Source organism: Primulina eburnea, chromosome 5, assembly GCF_022965805.1.
Source record: "Primulina eburnea isolate SZY01 chromosome 5, ASM2296580v1, whole genome shotgun sequence".
In the NCBI taxonomy this organism is placed as follows: domain Eukaryota; kingdom Viridiplantae; phylum Streptophyta; class Magnoliopsida; order Lamiales; family Gesneriaceae; genus Primulina; species Primulina eburnea.
Window position 1 is genome coordinate 1,069,575 of NC_133105.1, and position 17,472 is coordinate 1,087,046.

Consider the following 17,472-nt stretch of genomic DNA (forward strand, 5'->3'; position numbering starts at 1 on the left):
TTTGGTAAGATTTTTAAGAATAGGATAATTTTGAAATTTTTTATGAAAGGACAAAATTGCCCTTCCTCTTTTATTTTTCTTCTTCCACTCCGACGGCGGCGGTCCGGCGGTTCGATGGTGGTCCGACGGCGACGGCGGTCCGGCGGCCACGTTCTGGCGACGGCGGTTCGGTGACGGCTGTGAGGTGGCGTCCGGCGAGTGTCCGGCGAGGGCGGCAGCGGCGGCGAGTGTCCGGCAACCCTCCGGCGAGGGCGGCGGTCCGGCAACCGAGGTGGTTCAATAGTGGTGAAGGAAAAAGGGTAAAATTGGAAAGAGAGTAGTGATAAAGGAGGGATTAATAATCTTACGGATGAAGGAGGTATTATTTAATCACACGTAATACCACCTAATCACTTATAGGAGAGATTGAGCTGAATAAATAAAAATCGTACCAAACGCATGATAAAGTGTGATAAAAAATTTAATCCTTCCTAATCCGGCCTACCAAACGCAGCCTAAGTGCAAATCAAACCGACAAGTTAAAACACACTAGGAAGCAAGCTCTATACAATAAATTTTATCGAAAAATTATGGGTAAAAAAAATTGAACTCGTGATTTTTTTAAGTCGCACTCACATACTCTATCAATTCAAACACAATGTAAGATTATTTATGTATTTTTAGAACAACATCATGTTGAGACGGGATGTCGATTTTTTTGTTGTAAGCTCGGCTTACACAAATTAATTTCAAGAAATTATAGAATCCAGTCTTCGTGGTTTACAACAGTGATTAAACAAGTGAAACAAGGTCCCGCTAGAGGAAAATAATAATTAAACACACGTGTTTTGATAGAACATTTCAATTTGAATTTGTATTTGTTTGGGGCATAAAGAATACGGATATTCCCGATTATTCGTGGCGGTTTGCAGCCAACGTGGAAAAAACAGAAATTCTGGTCGGTTACCGATCATCGATGATGACTTTGCATCATCAAATTATCAGGAGTGGGTATCATGTAAGACCGTTTCACGGATTTTAATCTGTGAGACAGGTAACCCTACTCATATTCACAATAAAAAATAATAATACGACTCGTGAGACCGTCTCAGACAAGTTTTTGTCAATTATTATTAATCTAGTAAAGTGATTGGACTCACATTTGGGATTTCAAATCTATAATTAGTAAATTTAACTGATAGTAAATCTCAAATTTCAAGTAATTTATTTTAATCATCTCACGTATCTAAATCCTTACGTCCAATCAAAACATTTTCAAGTGACGACTAAGATTGTGGCTGGGCCCAAGTTCAACTTATATAAGCAACCCGATAAAAGTATAATAAGATAACTGTGAGATAAATCGAGTTTATATTTGGATCTTCAGCCCAATTAAAATATCGGGCTGAACTTTGTTTCAATGGGCTCGGCGTATGCAATAAAACTATAAACGTGTTTTTGGTATAAATGTGTTTTTTGATATATCGACATTAAAGACGTCATCATATGTTGGTAGTTTGATCTCAACTCGAAGCATTATAATTTTGTGGGTCAGGCTATATACATCCAGTGACAATAACAATATGTATACCTAAAATTCATAATATCGAAGGATCGAGGGTTCGATTCATATTGATCTCTTGATTTGATCATATATGGTTTTAAGGATAGTATATGGAATTTTATATGTAAATGCATAGAAAGACAAAACTGGGAGAGATAAAATGGACGGAATAGGGGAAAATGGAGCTACGGGGAATCAAATCGTTACTCATTCTCAATAGTTATTGAATTTGTATGATTTTGTTAGTTGTCTCACATTGGTTATATAAATTCTCTGAGAGTTGCATATATAAAATTTGACAATCCTCCTCCCCTGAACTAATTTTTGGTGTTGAGTTATATCAAAGTCTCAATATTAACAGATTCAATTATACGACGAAATCAATATATAAGCACAGAAAATCTTTGTCATTTCTTGAGTTAATGTTCATGTCTGTGATAATTACGTATAAATGATAATTATAACTTCCCATCACGTAAATATTAATGTTAATTTGATCTATGCACCTTAATTGTATATTACCTTTTGTAAAAAATTGGTAAACGGAATTAGATGTTTGTTCTTTCAATATTTTCATTATATTTGATTGCATTTATAGTCACTGGAATCCAAATTTTTCAACAAAAGAAAAACTAAATTTTATTGCATGGAAAGTTAATAAAGAAAAACCTGATTATTATACATAACGAGGGTTAAATCAACGTGCCATGTAAAATAATTTTTGAAATAGTTTGCTAAGACCCTCTTCGATCATAACACCAATGTGGTGTGGTGTCGTGGTGGTGGATTCAATCTAGAGGTGTCACATTTATTTATTTTTTAAAATTATTTTGTTTAATTAAATAATATTTTTTGTAATTTTTTTTATTATTATGTAATTTTAAATAAATATAATTAGTCACTTGAATTTTTAAAATATTAATTATAAAATTATTAAATATTAATTATAAAATTTTTAATAAAATATAAATTTAATAAATAACAAAATTAAATTATTAATGTGCTAAAAAATCAAATCATAAATAATTATTAAAAATTAAGATTTTTAAAAAAAATGAGTGTGTAGATGAGTTGGAGAAAATTTTACGGGACGTAAACTTCTAATGCGGTGGCTAAAGCCTCCCATTCCAAAACCCTAATTCGGAACATTTTTCCCTTAATTTTCTGGCTTCTCGATTTTGAAGCGATTTTGTGTGAGCTAAGTGGAATCTGCCCGTAGATATCAGAAAGCCCTTTTAACTGATTAACGTAAAAACTAAATCTTTGTTTTGTCGAGGTAAAATAAATGGCCTACAGGCGGAGCATCACAGCTAGAGGACAGCTGTTTTATCAACTGCGGGATCGAATCGCCCCCTCATTTTCACACATTCATCGTGCTGAGAACCATCTTGAAGAATCGCATACCAATGCCACTTCCAGGAACGATGGAATCCCAAATTTTTTTCAGCAACGTTGTTTTTTCGGCCGCGAAAATGGGTTCGGAAAGCTTAATGGGACGAAAAAGATGTTTCAAGATCATAAATTTACGATTTCGGCCTGCTGTGGGTTTGCTTTTGCCAGGAATTTCTCGAGTGGTGGTGTTGGAGAAGGAGCGGCTGATAATATTGAGATTATGTCTGATGTGGCTGATGCATTCGGGGATAAAGCTGTGGAGTTGGCTGCGCAGGTGGCGCCGGTGGTGAATGAGGTGGCAGCTGTAGCGGCAGATTCGATCTTTCCTGTGGCGGCGCTCCAGTACTTGATTGGTTATGTGCATATGCATACGGGATTTAATTGGTGAGGACATTTAGATTTCACACACTATAAAGTTTTATCCTTCTCATAGATTTAGCGCAATACAGCTGCTGCAAGGGAAATAATTATTATCAAAACTACAACTTTAATGGTAAATGTGTGGTCTATAGCACAGAGATATGGAAGTTTGGCTTTCATGGGAAATTTTATTTAAAACCAGCAAATGCGGGTGGCAAATCGAAAGACTGGACTATTCAAAGACACTTTAGTAATTATGGGAAAGTTTTATTGATTGAAATTTTGAGAATTTTGGTGGCATTTATGACTGCCACTTATATTATGAACTCATTGTTGAAAGTGTGATTTGGAGTATGAGCGAACACCACATACTTTAAGCATTTTATCGATGTGACCCATGTGGCTGTGGCTGTTCTTTTGTATGTGATGGAAAGGAGACCTTTTAAGGCGTATTAATAATCTTATGATTGCTTTGAAATGTAAGTTGGAATTTAATTGGGTTGGTTGTGCTTTGCATTGTTGATTGGCTAAGTGACGATGATCTCTTCAAAATTTAAATTGTGTTAGGTGGGCTTCAATTGCATTGACAACTATTCTGATCCGTGGGATTCAGCTGCCTCTTATGATAAATCAGCTGATTTCTACTTCAAAATTAACTGTAAGGGTCGTAGCTGCACGTTCTTTTCATTGCATTTTGTTGTTCATTCAGCTTTTCGTGACACTACCTGGCATATGACACTACCTGGCATATTGAAGTGCCTATTTCTTTCTTACTCGTGTCTGCATACTTTGTCATGGAAATCTCCATCCAATTTACTCCATAGTTACGAGTGACAAGGGGGTGGACTGATAAATAAGATTTTAGTTTGGTACTATGTGAAATGAAATTTACTTGTCATCTCCCCCAAACTTTTTACTCTGTGCAGTAGAGGAGAGGGAGAAAACAAAAAATTGAGTTCTTGATAGAATACTTGCTGAATCTAATGAATGTTAAACTGCGGGATGTGCAAAAATTACTGTGGAACAATAGCAAAGTTCAGGACACAACACCATGTTTCGTCTCATGGGTGATGGAATTCCTAAACCACTGTTATTATTTCATCCTGTCTCCGTTTGTGGTTTAGACCTAGTTCGATTCTTGGTCAATGGATCAAACTTATGTGGTGGTTCCAGGACCTAACACTGCAATTACTTAAAAGCACTATCTGATGCTATTACATTTCAAAGCAAGTACACGATCAATGGGCCAAAAGTTAGAAATCCTACTTGTTTGGCCATTGGCCATCGCCTGCCTGCTCTCAGAGCTTTCTTAAGATGCTGCCATGTCCTCTAAATATGACAATTGTTCAACTTATTTCTTTGTATCTCTTGAATGGTGACATGTTGATGGTATTGCATACTCTTGCGCAGCTTTTACGGCCACGATTGGAGGAGATTAAGGAAGAAATGCAAAATAAGGTATGATCCTCAGAATCTTGTTTGCTATAGTATATCGTTGATCAACAATAAACAGCTTTTTGATGAAGTTTTATTCTTTAAAAACTAGTTTCTCTTTCCTGGAATCTTGTATATTTACTCTTCCATTGTCACACTCGTTGATTGTTTCACAGGACATGAGTCCTGATGCTGTTGCTGATGGTCAGGCAAGGATTAAAGAATTATTAAAGGAGTAAGTAGCTTTATATTTTTATTGAATGAGAGAGCCATCGTAAATGTCTCGTCAGAGCTCTCTGCTCCTCTATGTGGTTAGGGATTAATATATTTCTTATACTTGATTATATATCTAGGTCCTTAGGAGAGCCGGTTGCCAGCATATGCGAAATTAAACATTCTCAAATGAATAAATTATTAGATTTAATTCTTAGGATTGATTTCACTTTTTGTGTTGCAGGTATGGTGTTACTCCATTCACCCCTTTAAAGGGACTTCTTATTTCCGGTCCCATCTTTTGCAGTTTCTTCTTTGCTGTAAGATGACATTATTTATGCTCCATAGCACAGATGGTGCTGTCTCCTTTCCATTTTAATGTCCCTATATAAATATATAAAAACTTCTTTACCATTTGACAGTATCTATGTGCAGATTAGAAAATTGACAGAAAATGTTCCATCATTTAAAGAGGGAGGAGCATTATGGTTTACCGATTTGACAACTCCTGATAGCTTGTTTATTCTTCCAGTTTTAACGGCTTTAACATTTTGGATCACAGTGGAGGTTAGCATCCTTTCTCTCCCATGTTTTTCAGTCTCTGCTTGATGATTTGAAGTTGTAACGAGTTCAAGAAATTTTCTTGCTTACTATTTATACATTAATTCAATTTTCCACGTGATCATTCAATCTAAAACCAGGGATCTTGCACGGTATGTTAAAAAAATGGAGATTACCATCCCTGATTAGTGATTGCGATTAAAAGTAGAATTTAATTTGTGCGTGGATTTTGCTCTACTGCTGTGGCAATTATGGTATTGGGGACATGATTTGTTCGCATATGAATCCTCAGATTTCATGTCTCTCTCCTTTTGTCTTTCATCGACCTTCCCTTTTTAGTGCAATGCCCAGGAAGGATTAGAAGGCAACCCTACAGCTAACACCATCAAGAATGTGTCGAGGGTGTTTGCCGTACTGACAATTCCTTTAACCGCAAGTTTTCCGAAGGTAATTGCTTTAGCTTATAATATTATTTTTTGCATTGAATTTTTAAAATTAGCTCGCCCCTCTTGTTACTGGCACTCATAATATAAAGATTTGCCTCCACCTTGATCTTTTGTTTATATCTGATGGGGTACACAGGCTATTTTCTGCTACTGGATTACCTCCAACTTGTTTTCACTCGCTTATGGTTTAGGTTAGTCATGTTATATCACAATTATCATTTCATATTTCTTCCAGTTTCTTGGATTTTTACAGGGTGAAACGAATCCTTTTGGTTTCAGTGATAAAGAAGCCTGATGTTAAAAAGTTATTGGGCGTGCCAATTATACCCGTGGTGAAGCCTTTGATTGATCAAAAGCCAGGTTTTTCACTTTCTGAAGTAGTAAAGAAGTACGCAGCAGCCTCTTCATCCGATAGGGTTTCGTCACAATTACCTGCAAGTCCAAAAAACGCTTCTCCATCTGTGCTCAGCCAGCGGATTAAGAGCTTAGAGAAAGAAGTTAAAGGACGGAAGAAAGACGAGAACAGGTGATGAAAAGGGCGATTTTTTGGATCAATGTTCACTAAAGCTTGATAGGCATATCGAATGTTTGAATGTACTTAAAAATAATCTTAATTTATACTCATACGGGTAGTTAATCTACATGCATGGAATCGGAGATGAGATGCCACTGTGAAGCAATAAATTTATGTAAAAGTGAGTATATTTTTTTGGAGGTACTGATATTGGTTTTCAATAATTAAGAGGACTTTATCTATCTTAGCCTTCCTATTTCACATGAAAATAAACATAAAGTGAAATAGGTTTTGATTGGTATTTTGGGTATTCGAGCTAGGTAATTTTTTTGGTGCCTTTTCGTTTGGATAGGTTTTCAGGTAACGATTACAATAATTTGATGGAAAGTTGAAAGGGTTGGTATGCTCCTAATTTTATTTCTAATAGAAAATTTCTAAGCCTCTATCAATGACATCATGTATTTGGAAATTTTTTTGGGTCAAATCCAAATAATAAGTATTTTCTAAGATATCTCTCCGTGATATGGGCAGACGAGAAACGACTCCATGTATGATATAGACTAAGTCAAATGACAAAAATTAGTCACCGGAAATTCGATGTTCGACTAAATATATCTTATTTCCGACCATAACATTTTACATAATTAAAATTTTAAAACTTACACGGAATAAAAAAAAATTATACACGGAGATCATCCCAATTATTCTTATATGTTTTAAATTTATTTTTTTTCCATTTTTTCAAATAGACTGATTAATCTAATCTATAAAAAATATTTTTTTTTTTTAAAAAAAAACACTTAACCATGCGAAAAGTGTCCCCACGAGACTCATCCACAGGATTGTATCCTTGCACGCGGAAACATCCTCGTCCATAATATTCACCCGGGCGAGATTTTCAAGGACGTGTCTCATCTGCCATTGAAAATGGCATTAAGTTTTATAGATTAGTAGGCCGACCATTTCTTACTTTGGAAGAAGTCAGAAATTAAAGCCCCGTTCTTCATGTAAATGAGACAAAAATTTTAATTGTTTCGATTAATTTTGAGAAAATCTAAATTGCTGGATTGACCAAGAATTATTATGTATATTATATTTGATATAACCAAAAATTGAGATTACACTACGAGAGAAAAACTGCTAGCACGTGGGTATCAGCTGATATTCGAATAAGACAAGTCCATCAAAGCAAATTGAGTGATACATAAGAGTTATTCGACTAAGACACACAGATACTTGAGTCATTATTTGCAAAATAAAAATTTCAATGAGTTGAGTTGATTTATTTATAGATTTTCCGATAATTTTGCGGGTTTTAGTATGTGGATTTATGAGCATTGAAAAACAACTCTAATAAATAATTAAAAATAGACTAAGTCTTATTTAATGGATTGAATAAAGAGCCCAATCTAATGGTCTAAATAATAATTAGGTCATGACTCATCCATTTTTATATTTATTATTATTTATGTAGATAGTTCTTGAGTTGCTCCCTTGATATTTTAATAATATAATATAAATATATATAAAATAAATAGATTTCAATTCTTTCGAGTATTTATTTTTGAACAATGGTTTGAGTAGCTCGCGAATATGTTCGGATCTTTCGAGCCGAACTTGAATCAGAATTATTTTTTCAGATCTGTCTCACAAATCGTCTCACACAAATTCTTGTCCATACCGAAATAAGCCATAAGCATATTTTTTTCAAAGTCTCGATACATCCATGAAAATAACTATAAATCATGAGACGAGTTAATTATATTTATATTTATAATAAAAATTAATATTTTTCATCAGTGATGATCATAATATAATTTCACAAGAACGTTTGTATAAAAATAAACAATCTATAATAATTAATGTATGTGCATTTAATATGTAAGTGTTAGATAATATAAATTAGTTTCCTAGCAATACCCATACCGCAATACATAAGTACGGGTGACATTATAGACTATAGAGCGGGCTGCTTTTAAGCCCTGCTAATTGGTCCGATAAAAATTATAATCGAGGAGACGATCTAATTCGGAAATTCGTTTCGGTTTCGTTTAATCTCGAAATATGAGATTTTTACGTTTAAAAAAATTAAAAATAAAACTTGAAATTTAAGTTCATAGATGGTTGAAGAAGAAAATAAATAGAAATTTTTTGGTGATTGGTCGGTTGTTTAACATTCTAGGTTATCTGATTGTTGGAGTAGTTTAATTCTCAAAGTCAAAACTGTGACTCATTATATGTATATATATATATATTTCTGCCTCTGCCTTTTAATCTCCAAGTCAAACACCGCTGCGCTACCATTCGATCCTCGCATTTCGATCTCTCAATCTATAGAAACCCAGATTTACGTAGAAATTGTGGGTACATTTTCTGTGTATTTATAGTTTGAGGAGATGGCGGAGAAGAGATATATAGCAGAGGTGGCGCCTTCGAAGCCTGCAAAAGATGGGAAGCCGTCGATGGGGCCGGTTTATCGAAGTATTTATGCTAAGGATGGGTTCCCGCCGCCGATTCCCGGGCTCGACTGCTGCTGGGATATTTTCAGGTATTCCTTTTTTTTTTTGGTTTGCATATTTTTAATTGAGCTGAATGAACCGAAGATTTTTCATTTTATGATGCAGATTGTTTAATTTGATTCATTACTTTTGAGATCGGGGGTTTAAGCTGGAAGGGTTTCTGTTAGTTTTGTATTTGTGAATTTTTTTGGTTATGCCTATGCATGGTTTGGAAACGGCAGTCAAGTCTATATTTTTTTTATCGCTCCTGAATTATGATAGGGAGACGATTGGCGCAGCTCTCCTCCAATGATTTTGTTTTAAAATTTAATTTATAGTTCTTTCAATAATAGTTATTTGTTGATATGATTCAAGACGTATTCGATGACAAGGGTGGCTGCTATGCATTTGGATCTGATTACTTTAAAAAGATTTAAAGCAGTAATTATTTTGTTTGAGAGCTGTGATCTGGCCCCCACAGTTATAGAAATAGTTCAAATTTTATGAAATTGACACGTCCACTCACGACCCTTTTTATTAACATATTCTTGTTTTTGCCTGTCCGTGTTTTTTTACTTTCCTTTGGATTTGGTGTTGTAAATTTTATTTTCCAAATATTATCAAGACATTTAGGTACGTTTCGTCTATAGAATGACGTCTCTACGTGCTCATGTGCAACAAAAGAACAGGATGAATGAAACAGGCTGCTCCAAAAAATTTACGTTCTTCTTATCACACTCTACCTGACACCTGCTAGGGTGTTACTTCAACCACACCGGACTACCTAATATATTTTCTTTCATATTTTAATGAGCTATTATTTATCATGTTGGAAAATTCCTACACGCAAGTGTAATAGTTTCATATTTAAAAATTGGAAAGGAATGTTTGAAAAATGAAATCTTTAAGATTTGGTTGAATAGAAACAATTCACGAGGTGATGCAATTAAAATATAATGTGGGAAGTGGTCAGCTCATAAAAGTGACTGGGATATGAGCTCTTGGAGAGTCCATGCTTCCTATATTCTGGGCTCTGCTTGAAATTTTGATTTCCCAGATATCTTTTTCATCTTTATTTTCTTTGTTCATGTCACAGTCTATCAGTTGAGAAATATCCCAACAATCGAATGCTTGGCTGTCGTGAAATTGTCAGCGGGAAGGTACAATTTCATTGTAATGATTATTTGGGGATCATGTGTACTGTCATCAAATTCATCTTTCATCTGATATTTCTTCTGTTCTATTAGTTTTAACATTGTGATGATCTCTTGGCTAATCATTGTACTATATCTGCTTCACAAGCCTGGAAAATATGTGTGGCTTACTTACAAAGAAGTATACAACATAGTGCTGCAAGTTGGGAATTCCATCCGTAGCTGTGGCTTGGAGGAAGTAAGGCTTGCCATCTTTTATTTTCACGAATCTTTATTGGTGATACTACTCCGATATGCTCCTTAAAATGTGATACCCAAGTTTGTTTCAATTGGCATTAGTTTCCAACCGATTAACTGTCTTAATCAGATCACTTTAGGTCCACACTTCAACCCTTGCTTCCTAAATACAGAGTAGTCTTTCATGACTGAAATTAATAGCAAATTGTATACCACGCTTTCCCGTGTGCCCACCTTTTTAATCACACTTCATGAATTCATGCAGTTTAGACTTTTTTCTCCCCTGCTTCTGTTTTTGTGTAATTCCATGATTCGAAGTTACATTTTTGAATAATATCACTCACACTGACCAATTAACCGACTAACAATCTCAGGGTGGGCGATGTGGAATTTATGGTGCTAATTGTCCCGAGTGGATTATGAGTATGGAGGTACTTCCTTGATTCTATTTTTATGCCCTTTCTGGATTCATTCCTTCAAGCTTGTGAGCATACTTTACATTTTAAGTTTTTTATTTTCCTGTCATTATTGTCAACTATCTGATATGATAAAAATTGCTGCAGGCCTGTAATGCTCATGGACTTTATTGTGTCCCTTTATATGACACATTAGGTATGTATCATTCCTATTGTTTCATTTGTTTGTGCAGTTCATTTTGTGCCTTGAAAATGAAGCGTCTACCAGCTCATAGGCTTTTGCAGTATTCTGTTTTTTAAATGAAAGAACTAAGTCCAGTAGTTACTGTGAGATTTGATCCTTGCTCTTACCTGGTTTAGGTGCTGGGGCTGTGGAATTCATCATATGCCATGCTGAAGTTACTCTTACTTTTGTGGAGGAGAAAAAAATTTCTGAGGTACAGTTGTTAGAAGTTAGGACATGGAATTATTGAGTTTCTTAGACATTTCGTGGGAAAGTTTTACCTATGTCTCTTTATCCATTTGTGTTAATAAAATTTTGGTCTTATATCTCTTGTGAGGCATGAGCACTTTTGGAGGCATTTAAAGATGTGGCTTTGGCCCTTGACTGTGAATAATCGAATCATGAGACCTGTGGATATGGAATCATGCAACTGAATGCGACCCTTTATTTTATTTTTTGCAGCTGGTGAAAACTTTTTCACATTCATCAAAGTATTTGAGAAGTAAGTATGCGTTCAAGTCAAATTTCTTTGGACTAATGGTTATCGGTTCAAATAAAGGTGGTGAATTTATAATTTTGCATCCTCAACTTCAGCAATTGTGAGCTTCGGGAAAGTCACTTCTCAGCAAAAGGAAGAGGCTGAAAAGTTTGGTGTGGCTATTTATTCTTGGGATGAATTTCTGTCACTGGTAAGCCTGCTGATTTTTTGTTATGGGTACATCCTTTGTGATATTTTAATTGGACTTGCTTCACACTGTGTAGATACTGGTCAACATCAAACAGCTTGGTTAATATTTTCTGCTCTACTTCATTTTTATCAGTGAAGTAATCTATATCAGTGTTTTAAGAAATATCGTATGCTATATATTTAGAAAGAGATCTTTGTAGTTTATTACTTTGTTATGCCCAGCGTATGCTGCTAAAAATTTTAAACCCTCAGAACTAACCGCATCTTCTAAATTTCATATAGGATTTTATACAAATGTCAAATGTATCTCTGATATCTATCTATCTCTGCAAATACCATACATCAAGCTAGAGGCTTCCTGAATACCTACTTGGGATTCCAAATATTTATTGCCATAAACTTCATTCGGGCCACTGGTACTTGAGGGAAGCACAACTGTCGGTTATATTAATAAGGAGAAATGTAATGGCAACCACATGTTACTTTCCCGTTCTAATCTGCTGATCATGACACGATATGGAGTTAGGACGCTGGCTTTATGAATTTAAGAACTGATAAATTCAGTGTCTAAGTTCTGGAAAACGAACAGAATCAAGGGTCTAAGGATACCACTAACAAAAAATATTCTACATTGTTTAATCCAAACACAATAAATACATTAATTCATAAAAAAATCAATCCAAAGCTCATGAATGGAGCTTGTGATGTATCCGAAAAACTACTTGAACCAGCCTGAGATTGATAAATCCAAGTTTGGCCTGTATAAAAAAAACCGTTTCGAGTAGCTTGCAAGCAGGGTAAATTTGTTTGTGAAAAGGTGGAGAATTGAAATCCAGTTTTATGATTGTTGTCTGTTACATGATGTGTTGTCGTTATGTATTTAGCTATCCAGAATGTCTGTATTTTAGTGTCATTGTTTAGCTCATTCACTTATTTAATGATTGGACTCAATTCCTATTGATATGAACAGAGCCGTCAATATTTTCTCTCCGTGTCATTTGACTCATTTCATGCATGCACCTGATGTTATACTTCGTTAGTTACCCAACATATTATTTTGTTACTTTTCTTTGTACAGGGTGCAAATAAGCACTTCGATCTTCCCGTGAAAAAGAAAACCGACATTTGTACGATTATGTATACTAGTGGAACTACTGGTGACCCTAAGGGTGTTATGATTTCCAACAACAGCATTGTTGCTATGATAGCTGGAGTGCAGCATCTTCTAAAGAGTGTTAATGAAGCGGTGAGTGCCCATCTATTTGTTTTTCTTGTTTTGATGATAATTCACGCAAGATAAAAAAAATTCATAGATGGCATGATATGTGGTAGGCATCAAACAATCAATTAAAGTTGATTGAATCACAATTTTTTTTTTCTGTAGTTGAGTGTCAAAGACGTATATCTTTCGTACCTTCCCTTGGCACACATCTTTGATCGTATCATTGAAGAGTGTATGATCAATCACGGGGCTTCAATTGGATTCTGGCGTGGGGTAAGATTTTGTTTATCATCCAAGTGTTAGATAATAGAGAACTCGAGTTACATTTTATGCTATTGTATGTCTGCAGGATGTTAAGTTATTAGTAGAAGATATCGGAGAGCTGAAACCCACTATCTTTTGTGCAGTTCCTCGGGTTTTAGATAGAATTTATTCAGGTTTGGTTCCATTATTCACGGTATATCTTGATTACTAATAGTTAAATGTTGCACCCTTTTGTATCTTCAAAATTTCATGACTGTAAAGTCGATATAATTCCTGAGAAATGGTAAATTTGAAGAAATAATTCAATCGTCTCTGTGATGCATAATTAAGCTCTCAAGTCAGTCTTGGTTATGTTGTAACTTATCTTTCTATTTCAGGTTTGCAACAGAAGATTTCGTCTGGGGGATTCATTAAGCAAACCATGTTTAATTTTGCTTACTCTTTGTAAGTTTATCGTCAATTTCACTGTACTCTTGGTAGGGGAAAAAGTTATGGAGGTCAGCTATAGATGAGCTTGACCTGCATTTTGTCCAAAGGTTTCTTTTCTTGTTGTCTTCTTGAGAAATGTCGCATCATTTCTTATTTGAACAAACCGTTCTTGACATCCATCATGATAGCTTTGACAATATCATTAGCAATTTGACCTTTCGGAGCCCCGATCCCCTGGTTTAGTCTGTTTTGAAGCTGAGATATGCATCTTCTCGGTGCAGACCATGGCTGAAAATGGGATCTAATGTTATGAACCCAGACCCATTGGGTCCGATAATTCCAAATTCAGTGGGCCCAATTACTGACAAAGAATGGCCCAAGCCCAAGATTATCAATGTGTATGTTAGGAAGGTGAAAGGAAAAACACGAGAGGGGAGGATATAAAATGTGAGAAGGGTCGGATTGAGAAGACATCCAGTTATATTTCTTGTTGGGTGAGTTACTAGCATTCTGCTAGGGAGAGTGAGATGGAACAGATCAATTATACTATGGGTTTCGTATTACAGTTTAATACAATGTTACGCTTCTTCATGATTGATCTTCCTTCGGTATTTTAATTGCATATTATTGTTGTGAGGCATGACATCTAACTTCATGACTTTCAATATTTTGGCAATATGTCAAATTTTTTTGCAGAAAGCTACGTAGTATGAAGAAGGGCAGTAAACACACAGAGGCATCTCCACTCTGTGACAAAGTTGTTTTCAAGAAAGTAATCAACATCATGCACGTTGGCCTTTTGTATATACTCTTCGAATTTTCACAAGAGTGACTGCGCTGTTCTGACATGCTTTTCTAGGTAAAACAAGGCTTAGGGGGAAACGTAAGAATTATTTTATCTGGAGCAGCACCTCTTGCATCACATGTGGAAGAGTTTCTGCGAGTGGTGTCATGTTGTCATGTTCTTCAGGGATATGGTATTTCTCAATCACGCTATGAAACTTGTTAGCAACCCAGTATTGTGTTTTTGAACGATTCACGGTTTAAAGAATTTGGTCCATTCGGCATATGCATATGAACAGTCTTTATTTGTTTATAGATTAGGCTGGCCATTTGTGATTGGATGCGTTGTTTTTCTGTCAATACTTCAGTTTACCATTTTAAAGCATTTGGTTCATTTGGATATGAACTGTCTTTATTTGTTCATAGATTGGGCTAGCCATTTGTGATTGGATGCGTTGTTTTCTGTGAAGATTCCATCTTACCTTTTCATTCTCTCTCCTAAAAGTAACCCGTTTTTTCCATTACTTTTGTTGACATTATGAATAATATATTTTCATCCAATCATTTGGCTTTGAAACTTCAACTGGAAAATTTACGGATAATTAACTTGAAAATGTTTGTTAATCATATCCACTAGTTTACCGAGGCTGCCACGTTCATGTTCATGTCGGAATCCTCAATTTAATGGTTCCATGATATAAATAAAATAAAAAATAATTGTGGAGGGGGAGTTGCTTTATCAATCTAATATATTTTGGATACTATATCATACAAAGGAATAGACTTATCTAAAGTAAAGGTCGAATTTTAGGTTTTTGTCAATTCAACTTTGATGCATTTTCGTGTTTTTTTTACTTTCTTAACCCAGAAATTATTCATTTATGCTGTAATTTTTTTTCTTGATCTTCCTGACCTCTTCTTTGTGTTAATTTTTTTGGGGATTTAGGTTTGACAGAAACTTGTGCTGGTACTTTTGTTTCAATTCCAAATGAGATTAATATGCTAGGCACTGTGGGTCCTCCAGTACCCAATGTGGATGTTTGCCTAGAATCTGTTCCTGAAATGGGGTATGATGCTGCCTCAAGAATTCCGCGTGGAGAAGTATGCATACAGGGGGATACTTTATTTTCAGGCTACTTCAAGCGGGAAGACCTTACCAAGGAGGTCTTAATTGATGGCTGGTTTCACACAGGTTATTCCTCACCATTTTGGAATTGATTTCAGGTCTAGCATGTGATGTATGACATCTAATTTTGATGAAACTCTGCTTTGTCAGGGGATATTGGCGAATGGCGACCGGATGGAAGCTTGAAAATTATTGATCGCAAGAAGAACATTTTTAAGCTCTCACAAGGAGAATATGTTGCTGTGGAGAACTTGGAAAATATCTATGGTCTGGTTCCAGATATTGACTCGGTATGTGTTAGCAGTTTTGTTGGGTTTGATGTATCCTAATCTCTTGTCCTCTGTGAGGTTGGGCTTTTAATGACATGCCAAAAGAAGTTAATTCTCACACTCCATTCACTTTAGAGTAAATGCCTGCAATAGTTTGAGAACATTAGCTATGAGCTGGAATGGCCGCAGCGGACCTCCTCTACATTCTCTCTTTGACACCATCGACTTATTAGTTATCTTGGACTCTTCGATGTGTTATTCCTGAATGTAAATTTGTTTGATTTTTATTTACTTTTTTCTTCTACTGAATTTTCACTTCTTATATTGGTGCTTTGCTGTTGTACATGTCACAAATTGCTTATACTTTGAACTGCAGGTATGGATTTATGGTAACAGCTTTGAGTCTTTTCTCATTGCAATTATCAACCCAAACAAGGAAGCATTGGAGCAATGGGCTGAAAAGGCTGGTATATCTGGTGATTTTGGTTCCCTCTGTGAAAATGTTGAAGTAAAAGAATACTTTCTTGGGGAACTCACAAGGGTTGCAAAAGAAAAGAAGGTTTTTCTTTTCTCTAGCTACTTCTTTATTTACCAAAACATTTAAGCTCTTAACATTTCAATCAGTTTTGGTTGCCTCGTGTAGCATCACCGGCCAGCTGCTGAAAATTTTCTCGTTGTTCCTAAACCCTGCCTGTTATTTTCTTCTTGCAGTTGAAGGGTTTTGAATTTATTAAAGCTGTGCACCTTGATCCGGTACCATTTGATATGGAACGAGACCTCATCACTCCAACTTTTAAGAAGAAAAGGCCCCAGATGCTCAAGTACTACCAGGTCAGTAATCTTTGATTGTAAATTGCTTTTGTTCCCGTAGTTTGTCTTTTAAACTTTTTGCTATCATTAGTGGTATCTTATTGGAACAATTAACATAGAGTGATGTGGATCGGAGTGCCACTAAGATATAGAACCAAACATCGAAATTTGTTATTTTGTACCCTGAGCACTTGAGGTATTTTCCTCTTCAATATGGCTCCACCCCTTGTTTGCAACCTCGAACATCAACTTTATCTTAAAATGTGTCACTCGTGTTCAATTTACGAATGCCTTTTGTTTGCTATTTACTACAAGGAGTGGATTTATGGGGAAAAAATGTCTCCAAACTGTCGTGGCTCTTGGGAGATTATTCATGTAACCCTCCCAATAACATCAGATCTTCTTATGCAGGACATCATCAACAACATGTACAAAAGTGGGAAATAAACAGGCTACTCCAAGATACATCCGCAGATAACCACCTTAAAGAATTTGCTTCCACCATAATTTTTCGTTTTCGTTTGGTAAACTTTTGTTCCCCAGCTGAGTGAAGAAAATGTCGAGTCAGAACCATGAAAATGGGCTAGATGTTAGTTCGTTTGAAATCTATTGTTTGTGTCTGGTTCATAATTCAATATAACTTTATCATTTTCCTTTTGTTACGTTGTCGTTCTAATACTCTTCGTTCCTTGATTTTCGAGTAACAACGTGAAAAGAATTGCTATCTGTTTATTTATTTTATGTTCATTTGAATGCATTTTATTTGATCGAACCTTGTACACCATCGATGACCATGCCCGAGCCCGGGACTCCACAACACCTCCATGTTTGATAATCCAAGTTGAATAGATATTATGCAAATGACAAAAAATTTCGTGAAAGGATGATTT

General features: G+C 35.5%; 2 protein-coding genes across 3 annotated transcripts; both read left to right on the forward strand.

Moving 5' to 3' along the window:
• The first annotated feature begins 2,659 nt into the window (after positions 1 to 2,659).
• Positions 2,660 to 6,691, forward strand: LOC140832062 (mitochondrial inner membrane protein OXA1-like). Of its 2 annotated transcripts, XM_073195852.1 has the most exons (9): positions 2,662 to 3,319; positions 3,863 to 3,953; positions 4,706 to 4,753; positions 4,906 to 4,964; positions 5,187 to 5,262; positions 5,378 to 5,509; positions 5,843 to 5,950; positions 6,086 to 6,140; positions 6,229 to 6,691. In XM_073195852.1, exons 1-9 carry the CDS (start codon positions 2,829 to 2,831, stop codon positions 6,477 to 6,479), a joined length of 1,311 nt encoding a protein of 436 aa, XP_073051953.1. In that variant the 5' UTR covers positions 2,662 to 2,828; the 3' UTR covers positions 6,480 to 6,691. The 2 variants fall into 2 exon arrangements, with proteins under 2 accessions (XP_073051954.1, XP_073051953.1); XM_073195853.1 differs by lacking the exon at positions 6,086 to 6,140 and having other exon boundaries at positions 2,660 to 3,319; positions 6,203 to 6,486.
• Positions 6,692 to 8,719: 2,028 nt separating this feature from the next.
• Positions 8,720 to 17,316, forward strand: LOC140832063 (long chain acyl-CoA synthetase 4-like). Its single transcript, XM_073195854.1, has 19 exons — positions 8,720 to 9,011; positions 10,058 to 10,121; positions 10,264 to 10,353; positions 10,727 to 10,783; positions 10,916 to 10,964; positions 11,129 to 11,205; positions 11,454 to 11,493; positions 11,586 to 11,680; positions 12,758 to 12,925; positions 13,064 to 13,174; positions 13,251 to 13,338; positions 13,543 to 13,609; positions 14,291 to 14,366; positions 14,454 to 14,571; positions 15,324 to 15,569; positions 15,654 to 15,793; positions 16,149 to 16,331; positions 16,484 to 16,603; positions 16,994 to 17,316. Exons 1-19 carry the CDS (start codon positions 8,860 to 8,862, stop codon positions 17,027 to 17,029), a joined length of 1,977 nt encoding a protein of 658 aa, XP_073051955.1. The 5' UTR covers positions 8,720 to 8,859; the 3' UTR covers positions 17,030 to 17,316.
• The last annotated feature ends 156 nt before the right edge of the window (positions 17,317 to 17,472 follow it).